Source organism: Lepidochelys kempii, chromosome 3 (assembly GCF_965140265.1).
Source record: "Lepidochelys kempii isolate rLepKem1 chromosome 3, rLepKem1.hap2, whole genome shotgun sequence".
Taxonomy (NCBI): Eukaryota; Metazoa; Chordata; order Testudines; family Cheloniidae; genus Lepidochelys; species Lepidochelys kempii.
The window spans coordinates 190015866-190036580 of record NC_133258.1 but is presented as its reverse complement, the minus strand read 5'-3'; the positions used below and the strand labels follow the sequence as shown (position 1 = coordinate 190036580).

Sequence of the window (20715 nt, the reverse complement as noted above, 5' to 3'; positions counted from 1 at the left end):
TGTATTAAAAACTTCCCTCTTAGTGGCACAAAGTCTTTGTCACGTCAAAACAAAATTGCTTTAATGTTAATAAAAGTTATTTAGACTTTCAATACATTAACAACATTGAACTTTTTTATACATATATGGAATTTTTTTTTTTTTAAAGCTTAAAGTTAGGCATTTAAATCCTTATTTAGGTATCAAGGTTGGGATTTTCAAGAACATTTCAGCTTTTTTGACTTGTGGAAAGTTCAGTGGATCAGAAGGTGGTGTTAGCTGTGAATATAGAACAGGCTACTTGCTTTTCAATTTTGTGTTTCTGTTTGTGCTGTTTTCACAGTGAGGATATTAAAGAGGCCACAGGTATGTCTTTTACAGCATAAGATGGGCATTTTAAATGTGAAACTTCTAAACAGAAAAGTCTTCATGTACAAATCTGAATTCTTCTAACAGTTAGAGGAAACTAATCAAAGCAACAAGTGCAAGATATCCACTCCAGCAATTTAAAACTATAAAAATGGGAAGAAAATAAAGAAACAACAACATGTAAGTGTGGACATCTGATTTAATTTCTGTAAAGTTTCTTTTTTAAATAATGGATTTTTATTCACCCTGTTTCAAACACTCTGGGCCTGATGAATGCACACTCAAAAGTAAGTATTGTTCATGTGAATAAGGTTTTGCAGGATCAGTCCCTTTAGAAATCCGTCTTCACCACCTATTTGAGGCAGTCAGATTTCCGATATCACAAAATGCCATGGCAATGGATTCTGATGTCAAACACATCATTATGCTTTTACTATGGGATCAAGCAGCAGCTGTAGTTGCAAGCAAGTAACCTGTTAAACCCAAGTATCTTCCAAAAATAGCAGTAGAGAAACAAAAATATGATTAGGAAACTTGATTGTTGTATTGACACACTTTTTTTCAAGTTTGCCACACAGTTTTTTTTTCAACAAGTCCTGGAATAATTGATTTAAATATTTTCCTTGCCATGTTAACCCTTCACAGTTCAGCTACAAAACCTGTCATTAAAGTGGTGTGTCAGCAAGAAACTGCTAATAGTCTAACTCAATCTATGCCTGGCAGAGTTTGAGAGCCTCATTCATGGGACACTTGGAGGATCTCCTGGGGAAGTTTCCTCCTGCAGCCCAATGTCCTTAAACCAGGACCCTTAAACCCTTGCTACCTGAGAAAGGAGACCAGGGCTTTGGCAGCAGGGTTCCAGTGGGGATTTAAAGGGCCGGGGCAGTATCGGGGGCTGGAGCTTTGGGGCCCTTTAAATCCCTGCCAGAGCCCCGCCGCTGCTACCCCAGGGCTTTAGATTGCCATCTGGAAAAGCTGGTCCCAGTACTGGCTTACTTTCACCTCTGAGCAACCTACTGAACAGAATAATCACAGGATGAGAGTGAGGAAGGAGGGGGGGGGAAATAAAGAAGCTAAAGGGAAGAGATTTGACAGTATCTAAAAGCCTATATTTTAAAATACATCTCCATCAAAAGAGCCAGGGCATTATAATAAAAAGTGCTCGCAAATTATATCGCTTTGCTGTCCAAGTTCTTTAACATGCATTTCAAACTGTTTATTAACAGCTACTCACCACTGAATGGATTGATCTTTCTTGCGATTCGTGAACAGATTGATTCTTTCAGGTCTCTCTTTTTAACACACTGAATGCCCAAATTCTGAAAACTAGAGCACATGTAACAATGTGATTAAAAACAACAACAAAAACTGTTTCACTTAATCACTGGCACAGATATTCGAAAGCTAAATTCTAATCCTCCCTGTAAAGAATCAAATTGTACGATCTTTTGTCAAAAATATATCTTATTAACAAATTGTGTAGGAAATAAAGATGGCAAAAGAGCTTTTAAAAAGATGGTTTTATATTTCCAAAATAAGGGTAATGACAAAAAGAAAAGAATTTACATAAAATAAAACAGGGGAATATTTTTTTACATTAAAAAGAGTTATCACTGGAGTTTGAATATAGTAACCTAGCAATGCTAAAAATATATAAAGGACCAGTGTCTCAACTGGTGTAAACTGACATAAAAGGAGCTACTTCAATTTACATCAGCTGAGGAGCTGGCCCACAGTCTCACACCAGGAAATGCAAATCTGCAACAGTATTTTGAAGTTAATTTTTATAAAGTTTGAAATCTCATCTAGTTATGGAAAAGTTCTAAAGAGCTACAGTTCCTCCTCATTTGCATATGACTACATCAAGTCAGCAAAGGAGGTGGGGGGAGTCCCCACAATTTGATTCTTTCCCACATGGAAAAACCATGACATCATCAAAGCAGGGTGGGGAAGTAGGAAGTAAGAATCTGAACACACTGTAATATCACTAGAACACAGGAGTCAGTTATGCCACCAGGTTCCGCTGCGCCTCCAGAAGTACTGGCAATTCCCTTCCCTAGAAACCCCACAAATACTCTTTACCTGAGCTATGCCTGGAGACTTCCCGAGACACTTCCTGATCACGTAGCACTACCATCTGTCTCTCTCAACGATGGGCCAACATTGCCCTGAAAGTTCCTCAGTCCCATCCTGCTACTGCTGAATCCATCCCTTTCTACAGAAATCCAGTCATCTTCCTTCCCCTTCTCTCCCCCACCCCCACCCACATTCTAAGGCCATACTGCAGTTAGAGAACTAACTCACTGAAGGGCTAATATAAGCCTCATTTCATAAAATCATAAGACTGACTGGAAGAGACCTCGAGAGGTCATCTAGTCCAGTCCCCTGCACTCATGGCAGGACTAAGTATGATCATTCTAGACCATCACAGACAGGTGTTTGTCTAACTGGACTGAATTCTGATTTTTTTAAAAAAATGCAGTGCTGTCTCATGATTTAATTAGATGACTTTGGTTCCAATTCTGGTTTCCAGTATTTAGGGTTTGCAGAGAATATTAGACTGCACTGTTATTGCTGTATCATTTTGTTTTATAGGGACTATTTTTTTAGGCCTTGTCTACACTACAAATGCAATTGTTTTGGGGGAAACCTGGATAGAATACAGTTGTTCCCCCAAACACAGTTAAAGCATGTTTCAGTGGTACAGATGAGATCTGGATCATGTCCCCAAATTACAATTTGACAGCCCAGCACTTTCGAACAATTTGGAGAGAGGGTTAAGGTCCCCTCCATACTACAAAATAGGGGCACAACTGTGTTGTAACCAGTTGTGTTTGTAATGCAGACAGGGAGTTAGAGAAAGTAGGACGCCAACTCAGAAAGCAATCTAAGCACACAGCACTTTAGGCTCTGCCTGTTGTACTATCAGAGCATTGTAAATTATAGTTGTCAATTAAATACGTAACAAAAACATTATCTGCTACATAAAAACTGACTGCAATTATTCTACTGCTGTAGATTATTCATAACTATCAAGTACCAGTCATCTTGTGGGCCAAACTGGACTTTTAAACTAAAAGCTCCTTAACCAACGGGTACTCAAAACGTACGAAGTCTCACCCTTTTCTGAAATATGCTTGGGTATCACTGTAAAAGGACTGGCTAGTGACCACATCACTGCAGCTGAGCAGAGGGGCTGGAGCAGGAAAGAGAAACTGACGTAGCCAAATTGGAGGATTGGGCCAAAAGAAATCTGATGAAGTTCAGAGTCCTGCACTTAGGACGGAAGAATCCAATGCACCGCTACAGACTAGGGACCAAATGGCTCGGCAGCAGTTCTGCAGAAAAGGACCTAGGGGTTACAGTGGATGAGAAGCTGGATATGAGTCAGCAGTGTGCCCTTCTTGCCAAGAAGGCCAATGGCATTTTGGGATGTATAAGTAGGGGCATTGCCAGCAGATCGAGGGACGTGATCATTCCCCTCTATTCGACACTGGTGAGGCCTCATCTGGAGTACTGTGTCCAGTTTTGGGCCCCACACTACAAGAAGGATGTGGAAAAATTGGGAAGAGTCCAGCGGAGGGCAACAAAAATGATTAGGGGACTGGAACACATGACTTATGAGGAGAGGCTGAGGGAACTGGGGACGTTTAGTCTGTGGAAGAGAAGAATGAGGGGGGATTTGATAGCTGCTTTCAACTACCTGAAAGGGGGTTCCAAAGAGGATGGCTCTAGACTGTTCTCAGTGGTAGCAGATGACAGAACAAGGAGTAATGGTCTCAAGTTGCAGTGGGGGAGATTTAGGTTGGATATTAGGATAAACTTTTTCACTATGAGGGTGGTAAAACACTGGACTGCATTACCTAGGGAGGTGGTGGAATCTCCTTCCTTAATAGTTTTTAAGGTCAGGATTGACAAAGCCCTGGCTGGGATGATTTAATTGGGGATTGGTTCTGCTTTGAGCAGGGGGTTGGACTAGATGACCTCCTGAGGTCCCTTCCAACCCTGATATTCTACGATTCTATGAATGCACAGCAAAATTAGGCGGCCCTACTTCAGTGCCAGCTGCGTGACAAGGAGCAGGGGAAACAGAAGTGGGGGAAGGAGGGAGAGGAAAATAAAGGGAGACATATTAAAACCAGTATATTATCAAAGCAGGGTAGTACAAATCTTAACACAGCGATAGTCACGTGCACTAGTATAGTCACTCTTGGACAAATCCTGTCCCTGCCCGGATAGCTGCAGAAGGCCCTAACCATAGTTTAACAGATCACAGTCTGGATCCTGGTGTATTAGTTTTATTTTCTCACCAGCCTCCCCACTCTGCACAGTCTAGTTTGTAAACATTTTGTTTTCTCAAGAGCAATAATCAACTTCCAAAGATTACAGACCATAAGGAGTGAACAGACACAGTTGTGAATTCTTCTATGGAAAAACGACCAAAGTCCATACCTCCTACAGTAGGTTATGCTCTTACCTTCATCTTACATGGCATAGATATGTTTGTTAGCAACTCCCTTGCATGCAGCAGTTAACTGAAATGTTCATAACACCCTAATGAGTAGCTATACCAGCATTAAATTGGAGCTGTGCCTACTTACACCAGGGCTGAATATGGCTCAAAGGGTAACTCCATTGCTGCTGAGACTCCTCTTCAGAGTCTCACAGGATACAATTCTTAGCCCACTGCTCTTTTCCAGCTACTTTCTCCCTTTCAATCATCTTATTTCTATCTTTAGCTATAGCTAACCCATTTATGATGGTACATATCTGTCAACAAATTTAGGCCAAGATTTTCACAAGCAACTGGTGATTTGGGGGTGCCTAATAGGAGACACTTTGAAGAGGCCTGATTTTCAGAGAGTAGGTGGCTCAGTACTTTCTGAAAGAGGCCTGATTTTCAGAAGTCTCAGGGCCTTAATGTCCATGCTGAACAGACAGGGCCTCAGTATTTGTCTTCTCTCCAAAATCTTACACACACAATAATGTATTTTAGAATGATGAAGGGCTGAGATATCCATGCTAGGATCCTCTAATCCACTGTCTCCAAACACCTGGCCTGCTTGATTTATTTATGGGCCTGCATGACATTTAGTGTTATAAGTGTTCATTTAAAAAATAAGGTAAGTTTCTAGGCCTTGTGGTTGCAAAGATAACCTTCCAAATGTGAATGCTGTGTTAATCAATGCAGAGTTGTCTTCCTGAGCCTACGGAAGCCTGAAACAATTATTATGAAATTATTATTACTCTCCTAAACTCCATTAATCTCCTTAGAGAGTGTTGATTCTAATGATGACAAATTAAGTATCATCATTACCTATTTCACGGCTGACCATTTTAGTGCATAGAGTGGGAAAGGGCTAGAAGTCAAGCCCACAAGAGGTGGGCATTAGGAGCTGCCTAATAGGAAATGCAGAGGAAAGAAAAAAGAGAAATAAAGTCAAGAAAGAAAGAAAGAGAAACAGAGGCAGGAGGATGGGAAAGGAAGAGACTAAATAAGGTATTAAACAAATAGCATATTCCAAAGGCAAAAAGACAGTTCTGTTCAGAAATATTTTGTAGGGTGCCAGGGATGGGTTAGGAGAATACACAGAGGGGAGAGAACTCCAGCTCTGGCAAGGAAATCATTCCAACTGTCCTTTCAATCTGGTGGTGGGATTTTAACAAAGGTTAAAATCTGGTTGACCCCCCGAGAGCCTCTCCAGCACATCACTGACATTTTTAGTCTAAAACTCAACAACACTGCTACTTACGATAGGACTCTGCGATCTCGTCCAAATTCTGCTTCATAGTAGCCATCCCTACAGTCTTTTCCAACCAGGTCATGAGGATGCGGCTTGTAGGGCTCATTCTTTGTCACTAATGTAATCCTTACTTTCACTTTATCATCAAAGTTCAGAACCTGCAAAAATTTAAGGAGAAATACACTTAAATTCTAAATCACATCGCTCTAAAAGATTGCATAATTCTGGACAGTGGACAGGCGACACTGACAAGGTCCTATGGATAAGTGGGAATACAGTTTGTCTTAATTGTTGCACTAGAAATGAAAACCCAATCCTTTTCTCCTGAAAATTCAGAGGCTGTTTCATCAAATTACCATTCATTTCACATTGAAAGCCAGAGATGGAACAATTACAAATAAAAATATAGTGTATTTCAGCCATTTGTCTGACAAAATATAGATATCTGAAATGTCCAGAAAGAATTAGGCTTTTATTTGGAAAAATAAATCACATCATTAACCAGCCTGGCTAAGTTACAAGAGGTTTGTAGTCAAGAAATTCACTGGTCATTGTCAAACTATTGATTTCTTTTACATTTTAATTCTTTCTACTCCATGTTGTCGTGAAAACAATGTCCCTCTAATCTCGACTCAGAGAACTCTCCATAGGCCTGACTCAATGCCCCACTAAGTCAGTGGGCGTATTTATGTTGGATCAATGGACTTTGCATCAGGATCTAGAAGCTAAATTTGCCCCTGTGCAAAGCGCCTAAAGTGCTGCGTAAGCTTCATGCAGGCACTCTGTGTGGGGTGCATTTTGCCCTGACATTACAAGGTATATTTTATTACCATGCCTAATTTTCATTACAAATACATCCAATTCCGCATTCAGGGCCACACAGGGACTCCCACTGAAGGGCAAGATTCAAGACTGAAATCAATGAGAGTTTTTCCATTATTTCAATGGGAGTTGGATTAGGCCCATTAGTTGATCCAAAAATGGTACGAACCCTTACACAGGCGAGATTCCCATCTGTTGAAGCAACAGGAGTTTTTTCCCAAGTAAAGTATGCTGTACAGGACCTATAACGTTATCATTACAGCTTTGAGCCATACGACCATTTTAAGAGAAAAGACCCTCTTGAGCCTTTGGCAAAATGATCAGCACACTGTGCATGGAGCTGCACAAAACCTCCCACTCCCAATAGGTTTTTTAGGACAGTTGTGAGCCTAACTCCCAGTGTGCTTCAGATATGTGTGCCAAATTCTGCCCTCAGGCAGATAGCTCCCAGTGAAGTCAGTGAGGGTTACGTGGGTGAATCTAAGGGCACAGTTTGGCCTAAACTGATTGAAAGTAACAGCTTGAAAACATATCTGACAGATATGTTAAGGGGTGTACGTTAACTGTGATACTTGCTCTCCTCCTCCACTTCCCCCGCCTCAAAACTGTTCCATTCCTCCCTCAACATTTTCTTCCCGCCCCCACCCCGTCTCTGAGGATGAAGCATTCATTGTAGTCTTTTTCTCCAACCCTTTGTCTGATCCTGGTCTCCATAATACTCTGAAACCTCCCTCATTCCCTCCTCGTTCGTGCTCTCTCTCACTCGCTCTCTCATCTGGTTCTTTTCTCTCAGCCTTCAGATATGTCACGGTCTCTGCTTACCCTAAGAATAATCCCGAACTCTCTAAATACTTACTCCTTTCCCCCACCTCCTCTTCACACCTAAGCCCTTCAGCATGCAGCCAACTCTTCCTGCTTTGACTTCCTTCCCTGCTAACTCTCTCCTTTACTCTTGCAATCAGATTTTCACCTCTTCCACCCCACTGCTCTCACTAAACCCACAGGGTTCCTCTCTACCCTCGCCCTCCTGGACCTTTCCACCTATGGTGGAGGCTGGTTCTCTTTGCTGATAGTCAGTTCCAAACTCCCATCCCTGGCGTTGGAGTGGAAATCCCACCTACAGCCTTTTGGGATGCAGGAAATCACCCAGAAATCACTTTAACACTGCTATTGGTAACACACACAGCTTTGTTAGCAACAGTCACCTTGAGCAGCAAACCTACCATCTCCACCATGCTCTCTCAGACACGATCAGGGGCCTCCTTCCTTTCGGGCTCTGGCTGATCCTCAAGTGCAGCACTGCTCAAGGTCACAGGGGCCACATGCTCAGGCTGCTCCCTGGACTCAGCCTGCTATGTCCCTGCAGCACCACACGCCCTCTCTAGCAGCCCACAGAGTCCCTTTCCCTTCTCCAATTGCAGGAGAGCCAACAAGACACAGACAGGGTGGGATTTCCTGCCAGCTCTTTAATCAGTCAAAGAGTGAGGGAGGCTGGCACCTCCTGTTTGTTCATTCCCTGGCCAATCAGAGCTCCAGGGACAGGGTTCCATTTCATAGCACTGCTTCTGATCTGTGATGTGGAGCTACACACTGCTGTTTCAGCCCCATTGTCCACACACCATCCTTTTCAACTCTTGCTCATCTCCAGGGGCTTTTATGCAGCTGGCACACCACCTCTCTCTCAGACAGCTCCTTCAATGTCTGCCTAAAGGCTCCATCGTCTCCCCTTTTCTCCTCTTCGCTAGTATGCCATAAGATTCTGTCCTTGGGCCCCCTCTTCTCTCTTTATATATTACCCCGATGGGATCTTAACCCCACTCATGGTTTCAACTATTGATGACTCCCACATCTACCTCTCCCCTCCGCATGCCCTGATACAGTTACTCCTGGATGTCCCACCATCAACTTAAAAGCAACACAATAAAGCTGCAATTCATCTACCTCCCCAAGTCCTCCCCTCCCTTCTCCATCACAGCAGATATTTCCGTGACCCTTCCCGTTTCCCAGGCTCACAAAACTCATGTTCCTTCATCCCACACATTCAGGCTGTTGCTAACTCCTGGAGCTGTTTCCTTTACAACAGATCCAAAATTCATCCATTCCTTTTCATCTCTACTGCCCAAATCCTTGTCCAGGCCTTGATCATGTCCTGCCTAGACTACTGTGAATCTCTTCTCTCCTATCTTCCTGACATCTACCTTATTACCATTCAATCTATCTATAATGCAGCTACCAAATCATCTTCTCCTGCTGTTCTGACCACAACACTCCCCTTTCTCGACTGTTTTATTGACTCTGCATCCCTTTCCACCTCAACTTCAGACTCCTCATTGGGGTTTTCCAGGCTCTGTACAGCTCTACCTCCGAATCACTGGTTATATGTATCTATCTATTTGCTCCCTACATTCCCCCAAATTCACCTCACCCCAGGCTCCCTTTGTTCCCATCTGCAACAAGCACCTCTGGGCCTTCTCCAGTGCTACATCCTGCAGCTGGCACACCCTTCCCAAACCCTGTACCCCAGACAACCTCCTTCAAAACCCTCCTCAGAACCTGCAATTAGTCCTCTAGTTAATTCCCCCTCAATTGTTAAAAAACATAGTTATGCAAGTACCCAGAACAAACAAAAAGCTAAGAAGAAACCCAATCCATCCTGAACAACCCAAGCCACCAAGTAGGCATACTCGGTGTCCCTTCCTTCCATCACCCTGGCTTGTTACCTTCCTCTGCAGCTTGTCTGACTGCTGTCAATTTAGACTGTAAGCTTTGCAGAGTAGGAACCAAGAGGCTTATTCTCCACTCTGTTATGTTAGTTGTTGTAACTTCATCAGCTTCAGTGAAGTTATGATAGAGAAAGAAAAAAAACAAACAAAAAAGCAGAATTACAGAATGGAGAATCAGGCCACTTATTTACTGTATAGAGTCCCATGCACACCTGCAGCATGGTGCAATGAAAAAAATAATTATGGATAACAACAGTATTACCTCTACAGAGGGATATGTCTTATTGCTGTCGGTACTGCGTTCTCCTGGAATGCTGCCTGCTGATCTTCCCTCACATTTGTACCTGAAACGCATGCCTCTTTGCCTGGGTTGCTCGAATATTTCTACGCAGGGTTCAGACCCACCTTTAGGAAAATGAAAATATTTAAGGTTACAATACAATACAGCTTAAAAAGCAAAAGGAAGGATGGCTTTATGGTTAAAGCACTGGATCGGGATCTAGGTTCTACTCCTGGATATTCTCCAGATTTCTTTTGTGACCTTGGGTAAATCATTTAGTTTATCTGTGCCTCAGTTCCCACTCTGTGAAATTGGGGGTGATGATAAATCCTCTCTCACACTCATTTGTCTTATATATTTAGACTGGTGGCTCCTCAGAGCAGGGTCTGTCTCTTACTGTGTATATGAACACAATGGGAGCCCCAGAGGAGGAGGCTTCTAGGCACTGTTGTAATATAAATAATCATTAGCAAGGTTCCCTCCCCATGGAGCTCAGTTTCTCTTAGACACTGGTGAGGGCCTGTCTGCTGAAAGATTATTTTGTAATGTCAAAATGAACAGATCATTAGTCAAAGGGAATGGCTGAACTTTTAAATTATAGTAATTTTTCTGAATGCAAGTCCCCTCAAAATGAAGGTGTTTCCCCTGAATCGATTGATTTAGCTCCTACTGCAGTGAAGCAATAAGTTCTATGCAAATTAGGCAAAATCCCCTAATGCTTTCAGTTTCTTTCCTGTGGACCCAGAAATTGCACTGCTATACTTTGAGCTGTCCACCTCCCACGGGAGCCAGCATGAGCACCAAGGGTTCTCACAAGATTTTAGTAAAGGCTACTGGGAAGCTGTCAAAGGGCCCAATGTGTGAGAAGGCAACTTTCAGGGAATGGGTTTCAGGAGATGGTGGGGCTGACATTAGTTAAGGCTTTGGAAAGATCCTGACTTAGCAGGAGTCTACATACTTTTTTCAGGGTAATATTCACCCTCTGCTGAGGGCCAGGACAAGGCCTCGGCTCCACTTAAGTCTAACTACAGTGAATTCTACCCTCACTAACAGCACTGAAAATGCTAGCCAGTCAAGCAGTGACATAACAGTCTAGTGGTATGTGAGCAGCAAATACTGGAGAAGCAAAAATGAATAAATAAAAGGTTTAGTTTAGAAGCTGAATTATTTTAGTTGGAACACACACGGTCAAACTCTGCATTGACTTACACCTCATGCTCAATAAAAAACAACATTCTACACAGACAAGCTAGATGTGCATTACGAAGAAGCAGCAATGGTAATATGACACAGTTAAATACATTTGGGAGCAAAGATCCTATAGCATGTCAGCAAAACAATGTTAGAACTTCAATTGTTGTACCCAAAGTAGACATTAAAGAGATAGAAGATCCTCTCATTCCTTCCCACATACATTTTGGACAGTTCTATAGGAGTTTTTGGGGAGAGATACACTTCAGTATTAACTTCTTATTAAAACCTTTTGTTGCTGCCACTATGGCTAATATTGGGACTCACCAACTCAAAGCCTGCATGTACTGATTCACAAGAATGTCATTTCCTACTAGATTTGTTGGGCCCAAAATGTCTTATTGGACTACTATAAATCACTTATCTCCTAGAACAGGAAAGTGGAGTAAGCTAAGTGACACAACAGCTCTTGAAAGAATAATGTGTAAGAGAAAAGAAGAACTCCATCTGCATGACAGCTTATTGACTTTTACTTTTATATTGATAGATAGCTATGGAATGGTGATATGCATAGAAGTTCTTTTGCTGGCTGTGGGGGAAAAGTCTTTAAATCAATCTGGAGGTCTTTCTAAAAGATATGCTATAGCTCAACCAGCAGCTATGGGCTTGATGCAGGAACCACTGGTGAGGTGCCTTGGCTTGTATTATGCAAAATGTCAGACTAGGCGATTTTAATGGTCTCTTCTGGCCTTAAAGTCTATGAACAAGGCTGGAGACAATTTGGATGTTTCTAAATTGGGGAAAGTTACCAAAAAGTTCCCCAGTAATCTGAACATTTTTACATCTGTGTACCCATCAGCTGAACCAAAGAGAATTTTGTCTCATGTCTCTAGTTTCCAAGATTCCACTATTTCATATTTTGTTGCCGAAACCTTTTGGAATGACAAAACAAGCCTTAACATTGTTTTTAGCCAACTTCTCATAAAATGGAAGTAACCAAATATGCCAGTTCCCAGCCAGTGAATGTCCAGGTCAACATCTGACAACTTTAGAAATGACATCAGAAAATAAGTGGACATATTCAATACATGCTGGCCATCATCCTGGCTCCTGTTCTTTTAAAAGGGTTGTCCCTTTCCTAAGCTCTGCCCCTTCTTGAGGTATGCTTTTGCACATGCTGTCTTCTGGACAGAAGAAGCATGACTAGTGAGAAGAGAATACATCATAGAAACAGAGATGATAAAACAAAAACAAAAACCACAGAAGCAACACAGGGAGTGACTTCAATGGGGAGATCAGGTTTCTTAGCATCTCTCAGAATTGGGCCCCATAAATTGTGTGCAAATGTATCTCACACACTCAGAACTACTTATACTTTTCTCACAAGCATAGTCCAGTGGTTGGGGCACCATACAGAGAGTCAGGAGGCTCTACCAATGAGCAGCTATATCACCTTGGGCATTATCACTTATCTCCCTGTGCTTTGTTTTCCTCGTCTATAAATGGAGATAAAGATATACACTTTTGTGGAGCACTTTGGGATCTATAGATAGAAGTTGCTATAGATGTGCTAAGCATTATTATTAAAATAAAGAAATGAGTATCTATCTAGGCAATTATAAAGTGCCTAATCATCATGTTACTTAGGAGATATAGATATACACACATGTGCGTGCAAATATACGTACATGTGCCCGCAACTCCACCCACCCACTTCACCTGTCAAAGCCATATACAGTCCTGTCAGTTATGACTGTGTTTTATAGCAATTGCTTCAAGGACTTTAATATCTCTACTTTAACCTATAATTTTACCTTCAATATACACATCTGAAAGGGTTAGTGTCTCACTCACTGATTATATCAACTGCATTTTAAAAGTCAGGCCTCAATTGTCTTTATGTAGATTTAATTTGTGGTTGAAATAAAGGTTACTTAAGTCACCCCCACTGCTTAACAGTAGGTGTGTGCTTGTGGGAAAGCAGAACCCAATGACGCAGTAACCTCCAGAGATTAGAAATTAAACTTAAAGAAAGAAAATCAAATTAAAATTAAGAACCAAATTATCATCTACAGCTTTACTAAAGGCGGCACCAGGTAGACAAGAAACACAAAAAGGTTTGTGTGAACCAAAGCTCACGGGGACTGAAAATCATCACTCTTTGTAGTAATACTAGACATCCATTCCTTGTCCCCATTTTCTGTAAATTAATGTTCTCTTGCCAAAGCAACACAGCTGAGACTATTTCACAATCCCCACTCACACAGACAAAGGGCCTCCACACAGAAACACATACCTTTTAAGAGTAGAAGAAATATAAACTACGTCTAAAGCAGACAGACATTCTTGCAATGGCAACGAGGACTAATTCTGGAAGAGTAATATGCTGCTTAATTACCTTTAGTCAACTACTGAGACATGAAATCGAAATGGAAGAAAACCTACAAATCCATATTAAAGGAACTACTAATAGTTTCATTTGTACTTATGTTTATTGGCCATAGGATTATTGTGCTCTGTATCCCAGCATGCCTATTTCTCTTTTTGTTATGGTATTGCATTTGTATTTGCAGGAATGCACTGAAAACTGCAATACATAATTTAAAGAAAATGAGAGGTAAATTCTTGATGACGTGAGTGGGAGAAACTAGTGAAACCATCAATGACAATGTGAGTACAGCAAGGAATGAAAGTTAAACTGATTCAAGATCTGGGACTTGATTCTGTATCAGTGACAAAAAAAGCATATCCAAACTGAGAAAGCATAGACAGTTAGATACGCAACAAGCCAACAGAATTAAAACTAAAATATGGAAGCAAATACTGATTTCCCTGTCTACCATTAAGAAGCGGGTTCTTTACCATGACTGCCAAAGAGCTGATGCAAAAGTGCAGCTGTGACTGTAAAGGGCTTTCAAGGATTGGATGGCTCTGCCTTTAACTCGAATACCTAATGCCCAAAGACGTGCAATGGAAATAGAGAAGGAGAAATATGTGCAAATATTTGTCTTGAAGGAAGGATTTGTATTTGCAAGTGGAATTCCTGAATTATCTGGGAAGTCTGGTTGTACCTCAGTGATGAGTTCACAGAAAGGTGAAGAACGAAGGGAAGTTGGCTGTGACATACCATGCATCTTTCAATGCACTGCAGGAAAAACAACTGGATCATGGAATCAGCTAGCAGAGCCACAGATTCTTCCGCACAGAGGGGACAGGCTGCGTGAAGAGTCAATGTCATGAGACTCCGCAATTCTGGCATTCAGCTTGGGATTGTTCTATGCACATGCACTCTGATGCAGTATCTTGAGTGTGTGAATGAGGTGGAGGCGGGCCACAGAGTGGTGGGAGTTTGACTATCAACAATGCAAAGTCACTGCACAAAATCCCAATGCAGTGGGGTACATTAGGTATGGACATTATGGTGGCGCTGGTGGGAAAATTCTGCCCTTCCAACTCACGTGTAGATACCCTGTTCAGAATCTGTGGACCAGGTGCCCCAATCTGCATACCCCAAAATCAGTGGGCACGTCTGAAAAATTAGGCCTTAAATTTTAAGCATTTGCTGCCCCCACAGCAGGCCAGGGAGGAGTACTGATCACAGATCTACTATAAAACATTCTGATGCAACCTAAAACAAGTGCAAATTCATTCTTAATTCAGAACGAGCAACCCTCTACCCAAGCATTCATGAACTGTGCACCTTCTAAACAGAGGTAGTTTAGAGGCACAACTGCTTCATGTACTACTTCTTTCTTGTCATGTGACATTACAGAATAGTAACTAGAAGAGAAGCTTGTAAATACTAGGAAGTTAAGAACTTCCCCTGCTGAAAAATTCCTTCACCAATTACTAATAAGTTGAAAATATATTAGTCGCAGATAACAGAGATAGATATGTACTGTTTCAGCTTATCTGCTCCAAAATACAATATACGTTTTTTAAAAATGTGTGAATTCAATAATTTGATTTATCTGATTAAGAGCCAGTATTTAGATGAGCAGATCAAACATGCACACGGGCAATGGTTGACTGAGCAGACATTCACAAATCATATATAGGTTTGGGAACACTTTTCTTCCCAGCAACCTCTCTAATTAATGCAACCAGCTCTAAAATTAAAAATTTTAAATCCCCATGAAAGATTCCAGAGGACAAACTTTTGAAAGGATGTGGCATGCAAGTGCTTCTCTTCACCAAGAGAAACTAAATTACAACTTTGGATTCCTTTGGCTACCAAATCTGTGATATTGCCTCTCATTTTCATACTAATTGATTTTGGCCATGACCTGTTCTGATGTGAACTGGATTCAGTTGAGCAATAAGCTGACATTAGCCAACTGATGTCTTCCCCAGATCTGAGAATTATACTGTAAATTTAGCCTCTATATTTGAACAATGATTCATTTCTCTTTTAGATTTCAATGAACCATTTTGAAAGTTATCAGAATCTTTTTAACATTTTCTTTAACTAATTCAAATGTTATGTTTGTTCACTAACTCGTTCCTTATGGCCACCTAAGGGCTACTCACACAAGGATTTAATATTGCTTCTAAAAATCATGACTGTCACCTTTTTAGCAATACAGTTTTAAGTGGCAGAATAAGAAAAATAGGCCAAGATTTTCAGATGTGACTAGTGATTTGGGGAGGGAGGCACTCAGATTTTAGGTGCTCAACTTGAGACAATTTATAGGAACTGTAAACAACTCAGGTTCCTTTAAGGTGGACACCTAAACATTTAAGTAGCCAAAAATCACGAGTAAATTTTGACAACCTGTTCATGTGCAATATATATTGGTCCTCATAATTCACTGCAAGCATGCATGAGCCAAGACACACTACTTAAACAACTGGGGCTTTTCAGGTCACATTAACCTTTGCAATTGGAAGATTTTCTATTGAGAGAGGCAAGTTCTGAGTGATTGCTTTAAAGTGCAGCTTTCTACCTTTGACACTCAGATTGCCACAAGCCATGACGATCAGGGGCAGCAACTGTCCAATATGGCAGCCATTTTTAAAATTTAAATGCTTTGTTATATTCCTTTCAAGGGGTAAAATGACACGTTAGGATCCTTTGGGAGTACCCATCCTCACAGCAGGAAAAAATCCCATTCGGAGCTATGACAGCTAAGAAGGAGCCTAGGCTCCTGGCAGCTTGCAGAGCAGGCAGTCTCTTGGCTGCCTTGATGAGAAAGGGGAGACTCTCCTCCAAAGGTCCCTGCAGCTGGCAGGCATTTACTCTCTTCCTTCTCCCTCCCTGCCCCCTTCAAAAAAAAACAAATCTGCTTAATGGGAGGGTAAGGCAGGGTAGGAACCACTGCCTTCCTCCCAGGTGTTAAGCATCAAAGGAGGGAAGAAACAGTGGCTCCCAGGAGGGGCTTCAACCAAGCAAAACAGCCAAAAGTTTTTGAAAAGGGGGTTAGTGCCCACCACTCCTACCCCAGATGTGAGCAGATGTCAGAGCAGTGGATGGAGCTCATTTCTATGTAAGGGACAGGTTCTCACAAGAGGCCCTAAACCAGGCCCAACCCCCATGCCACCACAATTTTTTTTTTTTTTTTGTTAAAGGATGTCCATGTTGGTCAAATAACCAGCCTTGCTCTCCCACCTTCTATCATGTGAGGGTTGAGGGGAAAGTGAATGTAACTGTCCTTTAAACAATATGCTTATTATATTTCCCTATATACGTCACCTGCAAACAAAATGGAACATTGGGGCCACATTTTCAAATGTGAGCGTTCACAATTAGACACCTAAACACCTATTTTAGGTATCTTAACAGGGATTTTGGGGCCAACTCAGATATTTAATTGCTTGAATCCAGATTTAGGTGCCTAACTTTAGGTACCCTAGTCTGAAAATGTGGTCCCATCTATGTCAAGGAAATTACCTGGCCATATATATATTTAAACAATTTATATATAATTTATTGTTTAAATAAACTGATTATTTAATTTTGTTCCTCTACCACAGAAAATCTCACATGGTGTAAAGTTTGTGACAAGCTCTCAACTAAAAGCTTCATTTAAGTTAGTTATGTGGAAGCTCCTCCCCATTACTTTAGGCAGCGTATAGTCTCTCTGCCTTAATATATTATGACCATTTGTTAATAACCACTGCCTCAGGAAAGGATATTATTTTCCTGCTGCAAAAACACACCAACAGACAGGCACATTTCTGTGTATATTTTACACTTGTTCAATATTATTCTCTTCGATTTCCTAACGATTTATCCTGGAAAGAGGAATTTAAAATGTTGGGGACACAACTATAGTGAAGTCAACAGAATTGCTGCCATTTATACCCACGATGAATTTGGTCTGGTAAATTCTATAGATACTCTCACAAAAACCACACACTCGAAACTCACATGTCATGTGAATAGACTTCCCCATCAACCAGCTCTCACACTGCTACTTCCCTTCATCAACAACAACAACAAAAATTAATTCTTTCCTTCCCCACCTCACTTCTTCCTGTGTGTCACACTAAAGTCATATTCTTACAAGGGTTTTGGGGACGCTATCGTTAGTTAGCTTGCACACACAGTAGCCCCTGGGTGAACAGCCATGTCAGACTCAGAAATCTGCCACTGGGAGATAATGTCATAATGTCAGTCAAGACTCTGGCAGCAGCTGGTGTCTTCTCAACGGCACGAATGGAAGGCAGGTACCTTCTGCCAAGCCCAGAGCCCTGCCCAGGCTGGGTGAGGACACGCCAGCCCAGCTCACTCCCAGTTGTACAGAAGTTAGGCAGGTAGTCACAGGCTTAAAGGGTTCTTTATTTGCAAGCAGCCCCAGACAACCCAGTGTCTTTCTCTCTCTCTCTCCCCCCGTCCTTCCGGGGTTTCAGAGGCTTTTAAACGCGTAGAAGCAGCGAGAGGGGTCGCAGCCTGCACGGCAAACCCCACCCGTGTACCACGACAGCTCACCGCACTGCAGCGGCAGGGAAGCCCTGCAGGGCGGCGGGCCCCAGGCAGCGAGCGCGGGGCGCCCAGGGCGGGGTTCCGCGCGGCGGGGGCCGCCCGGCGGCGCACCGGGGACACTTACCAGCCATGGTGCCCGCTCCGCACGCGCGCTCAGCCCGGGACTCTCGGCGGCGGCGGCAGCTCCGCGCCCTCCTGCTGCTCCGGCTCAGCTGTTCCTGGCTCTACCTTGGCCGCTCCTCCCCGCGGGAAATTCCCCGCCGCGGGGAGGGGCGGGGGTGACGTAATAGCGCACAGGCCGGTTCCCCTGCGGCCGGTTCGCCTCCACCCGCTTCCTGCGGCCGCAGCGCTGCGACGAGGAGTGGGATCTCGGCGGGGCTACACCTCCAGTCGGAGCAATTTCTCCCCTCCCCCTGCGTGTTACAGAACCACTTCGCTGTGCGCAGCCCCCCCGCCGCCGCCGCCGCCCAGCAACAGGCTGGCTGCTCTCCGCGCCTACTTCCTCCAGCTGCGCCCCGAGCATGCCAGGCTGACCTCGCTTGGTTGCGAGGGTGTAACGCAGGCCCCCCCATCCCAGCGCTGGGTGGGGCACGGTCCTCTGCGAGCATGGGCCGTACCGACTCCTCCTGACTCCCTCTCGGCTTGCGGTGCTGCGCGAGAGAGCCCTCTCTGCGGGGCAGGCACCGATTTTCCGCCTCGGTCTTTCTCACACGCACGCTAACCCGTGCTCACGCCACAGGCACCCCGTGTATCGTTACACACACGGCGGGGGGGGGGGGGGCTCACATTTTGATACCAAGATAAGCGCTTTACAAATATCGAAGAGAGCGAAGCTCGGAAGGGACAGTAATGTATTGGCGTGGCAACATTCACAAATGTTGCCTATCTGTAAAACAGACCCAGGACCCCCAGGCAGTGGCCACACGCGCATGCAATCCAACACTTTCTCTCAAACACACAGCTGCAGTTTAATATAAGCAGTCACTCCGTAATCATGGTTGCAACTGAATGTCCATTATGAGCCCAAGGTTGTGCTCCTTCCCAGACCATAATAGCCAAAATTGGTAGGTTAAATGTGATCTTTTTAGTAAATTGGACAATTGGTTCCTGAATAATGACACACTAAAAACAGAAGGCATGCTGGTAATTCAGAGAGTTTAACATTTTTTATGTCACTTTTACCCAATATAAAAAAAGAAAGTAGGAGAGAAATACAATTTCACTTACTAGACCGGGGTGGGCAAACTTTTTGCCTCCCCAAAAACACCTCCCTTCCCATCCCCTATCCGCCTCTCCCAATTCCTGCCCCCCTCAGAACCCCTGACCCATCCAACCCCCCCGCTCCTTGTCCGCTGACTGCCCCAACTCCTATCCACACCCCCACCCTCTGACAAGCCCCCCCAGGACTCCCACACCTATCCAACCCCCCCCATTCCCTGACTGCCCCCCTAGAACCTCTGCCCCATCCAACTGCCCCCTGCTCCCTGTCCCAACTGTCCCCCAGGACCTGCTGCCCCTTATCCAGCCCCCACCCCTTACCATGCCGGAGCCAGCCACACCGCCGCAGTGGCCAGAAGGAGCTCGCAGCTGCACTGCCCAGAGCGCTGGCAGCACAGTGAGCTGAGGCTGTGGGGGAGAGGGGACAGCAGGGGAGGAGCCGGGGGCTTGTCTCCCCGGCCAGGAGCTCAAGGGCCAGGCAAGACAGTCGTGCGGGCCGAATGTGACCCGTGGGCCGTAGTTTGCCCACCTCTGTACTAGACTCCTCTCATAGACATCTAGTGCCCAGGCCAAACTTTTAGTGACTGAAGTCTAATTTCAAAAGTTAACAACTTTTGAATTTGACACATTGATAGGGAATGTCAGCTCCAACATTTAGTACAGGATATTGAAGGACATTTCATTTAATTAAAAAAAGTATAAGGCTCTGTCCCTTTTCCCTGCAAAGATAGAGCGCTTAGTAACTTGATTGACCAGGAAGCTTGCCAACTTCAAAAGAGAAACATTCCCTTCTGTCCCACACTAAGACACCTGCGTCCCCAATGTCTTCATACTCCCTAATAGCAACATGCTCCTCCCCACCTCCAAGGCCCACCACATGGGCCCTCCTTCTGTACACCTTTCAGAGATCCAGGCCTAGGTCCCCAGCTCTTCCTAACAGAGATGCATTGTTAGGGGATGATGCTTAGGAGCAGTCCCAGTCTCGTCAGTAAGTGCCACATACCCTTGACATCATTACTTCCACAGTAACTAAAGTTGGCCAAAATAGAGATGAGCAAATTGCAACAGAGACTTTAAATCTCCCCAAACTTCAGGGAATTTGGGTTCCAGACCTAGACCTGGATCTGAACTTCTCTATTCGGTCCTATCATTATGATGAATTCAATTGGAACCCATCTTAAGAACACCCCTTGAACTTGGGGGAAATCCAGATTCAGATCCCATACTGGCTCCAATCTCCATGACTTGCTTGGAATGGGAACATAAGCTTTACTGGTTTCTTTCCCCACAAAATCAAAACCTCAGATGGGTTGTACAGCACCTTTCAAACATTTTGCATTCTAAAGCTCTACAGAGTTAGGAGTGGATTTTGTAAGATGAGGATTGAGTTAGGCATCTAAATGCGTTTGAAATCTGGGCCGTAGGCCTGGTCTACACTGGAGGGGTGGGAGCGGGGGGAGTGAG

At 43.5% G+C, this 20715-nt stretch overlaps 1 protein-coding gene across 3 annotated transcripts in view; it reads right to left on the bottom strand.

The window, feature by feature from the left end:
- Window positions 1–18641, bottom strand: part of REL (REL proto-oncogene, NF-kB subunit) — a 69024-nt gene extending 50383 nt beyond the window's left edge. For 2 of the 3 annotated variants that reach the window (XM_073339363.1, XM_073339362.1), the window contains exons 1-4: window positions 18158–18641; window positions 9900–10042; window positions 6102–6250; window positions 1583–1674 (exon numbers count right to left, since the gene is read on the bottom strand). In XM_073339363.1, coding sequence (XP_073195464.1) covers window positions 1583–1674; window positions 6102–6250; window positions 9900–10042; window positions 18158–18164 — 391 coding nt within the window. In that variant the 5' untranslated portion in view covers window positions 18165–18641. The remainder of the gene's footprint in view (window positions 1–1582; window positions 1675–6101; window positions 6251–9899; window positions 10043–18157) is intronic. The other variant, XM_073339361.1, reaches the window with a different exon arrangement.
- Between the last annotated feature and the right edge of the window lie 2074 nt (window positions 18642–20715).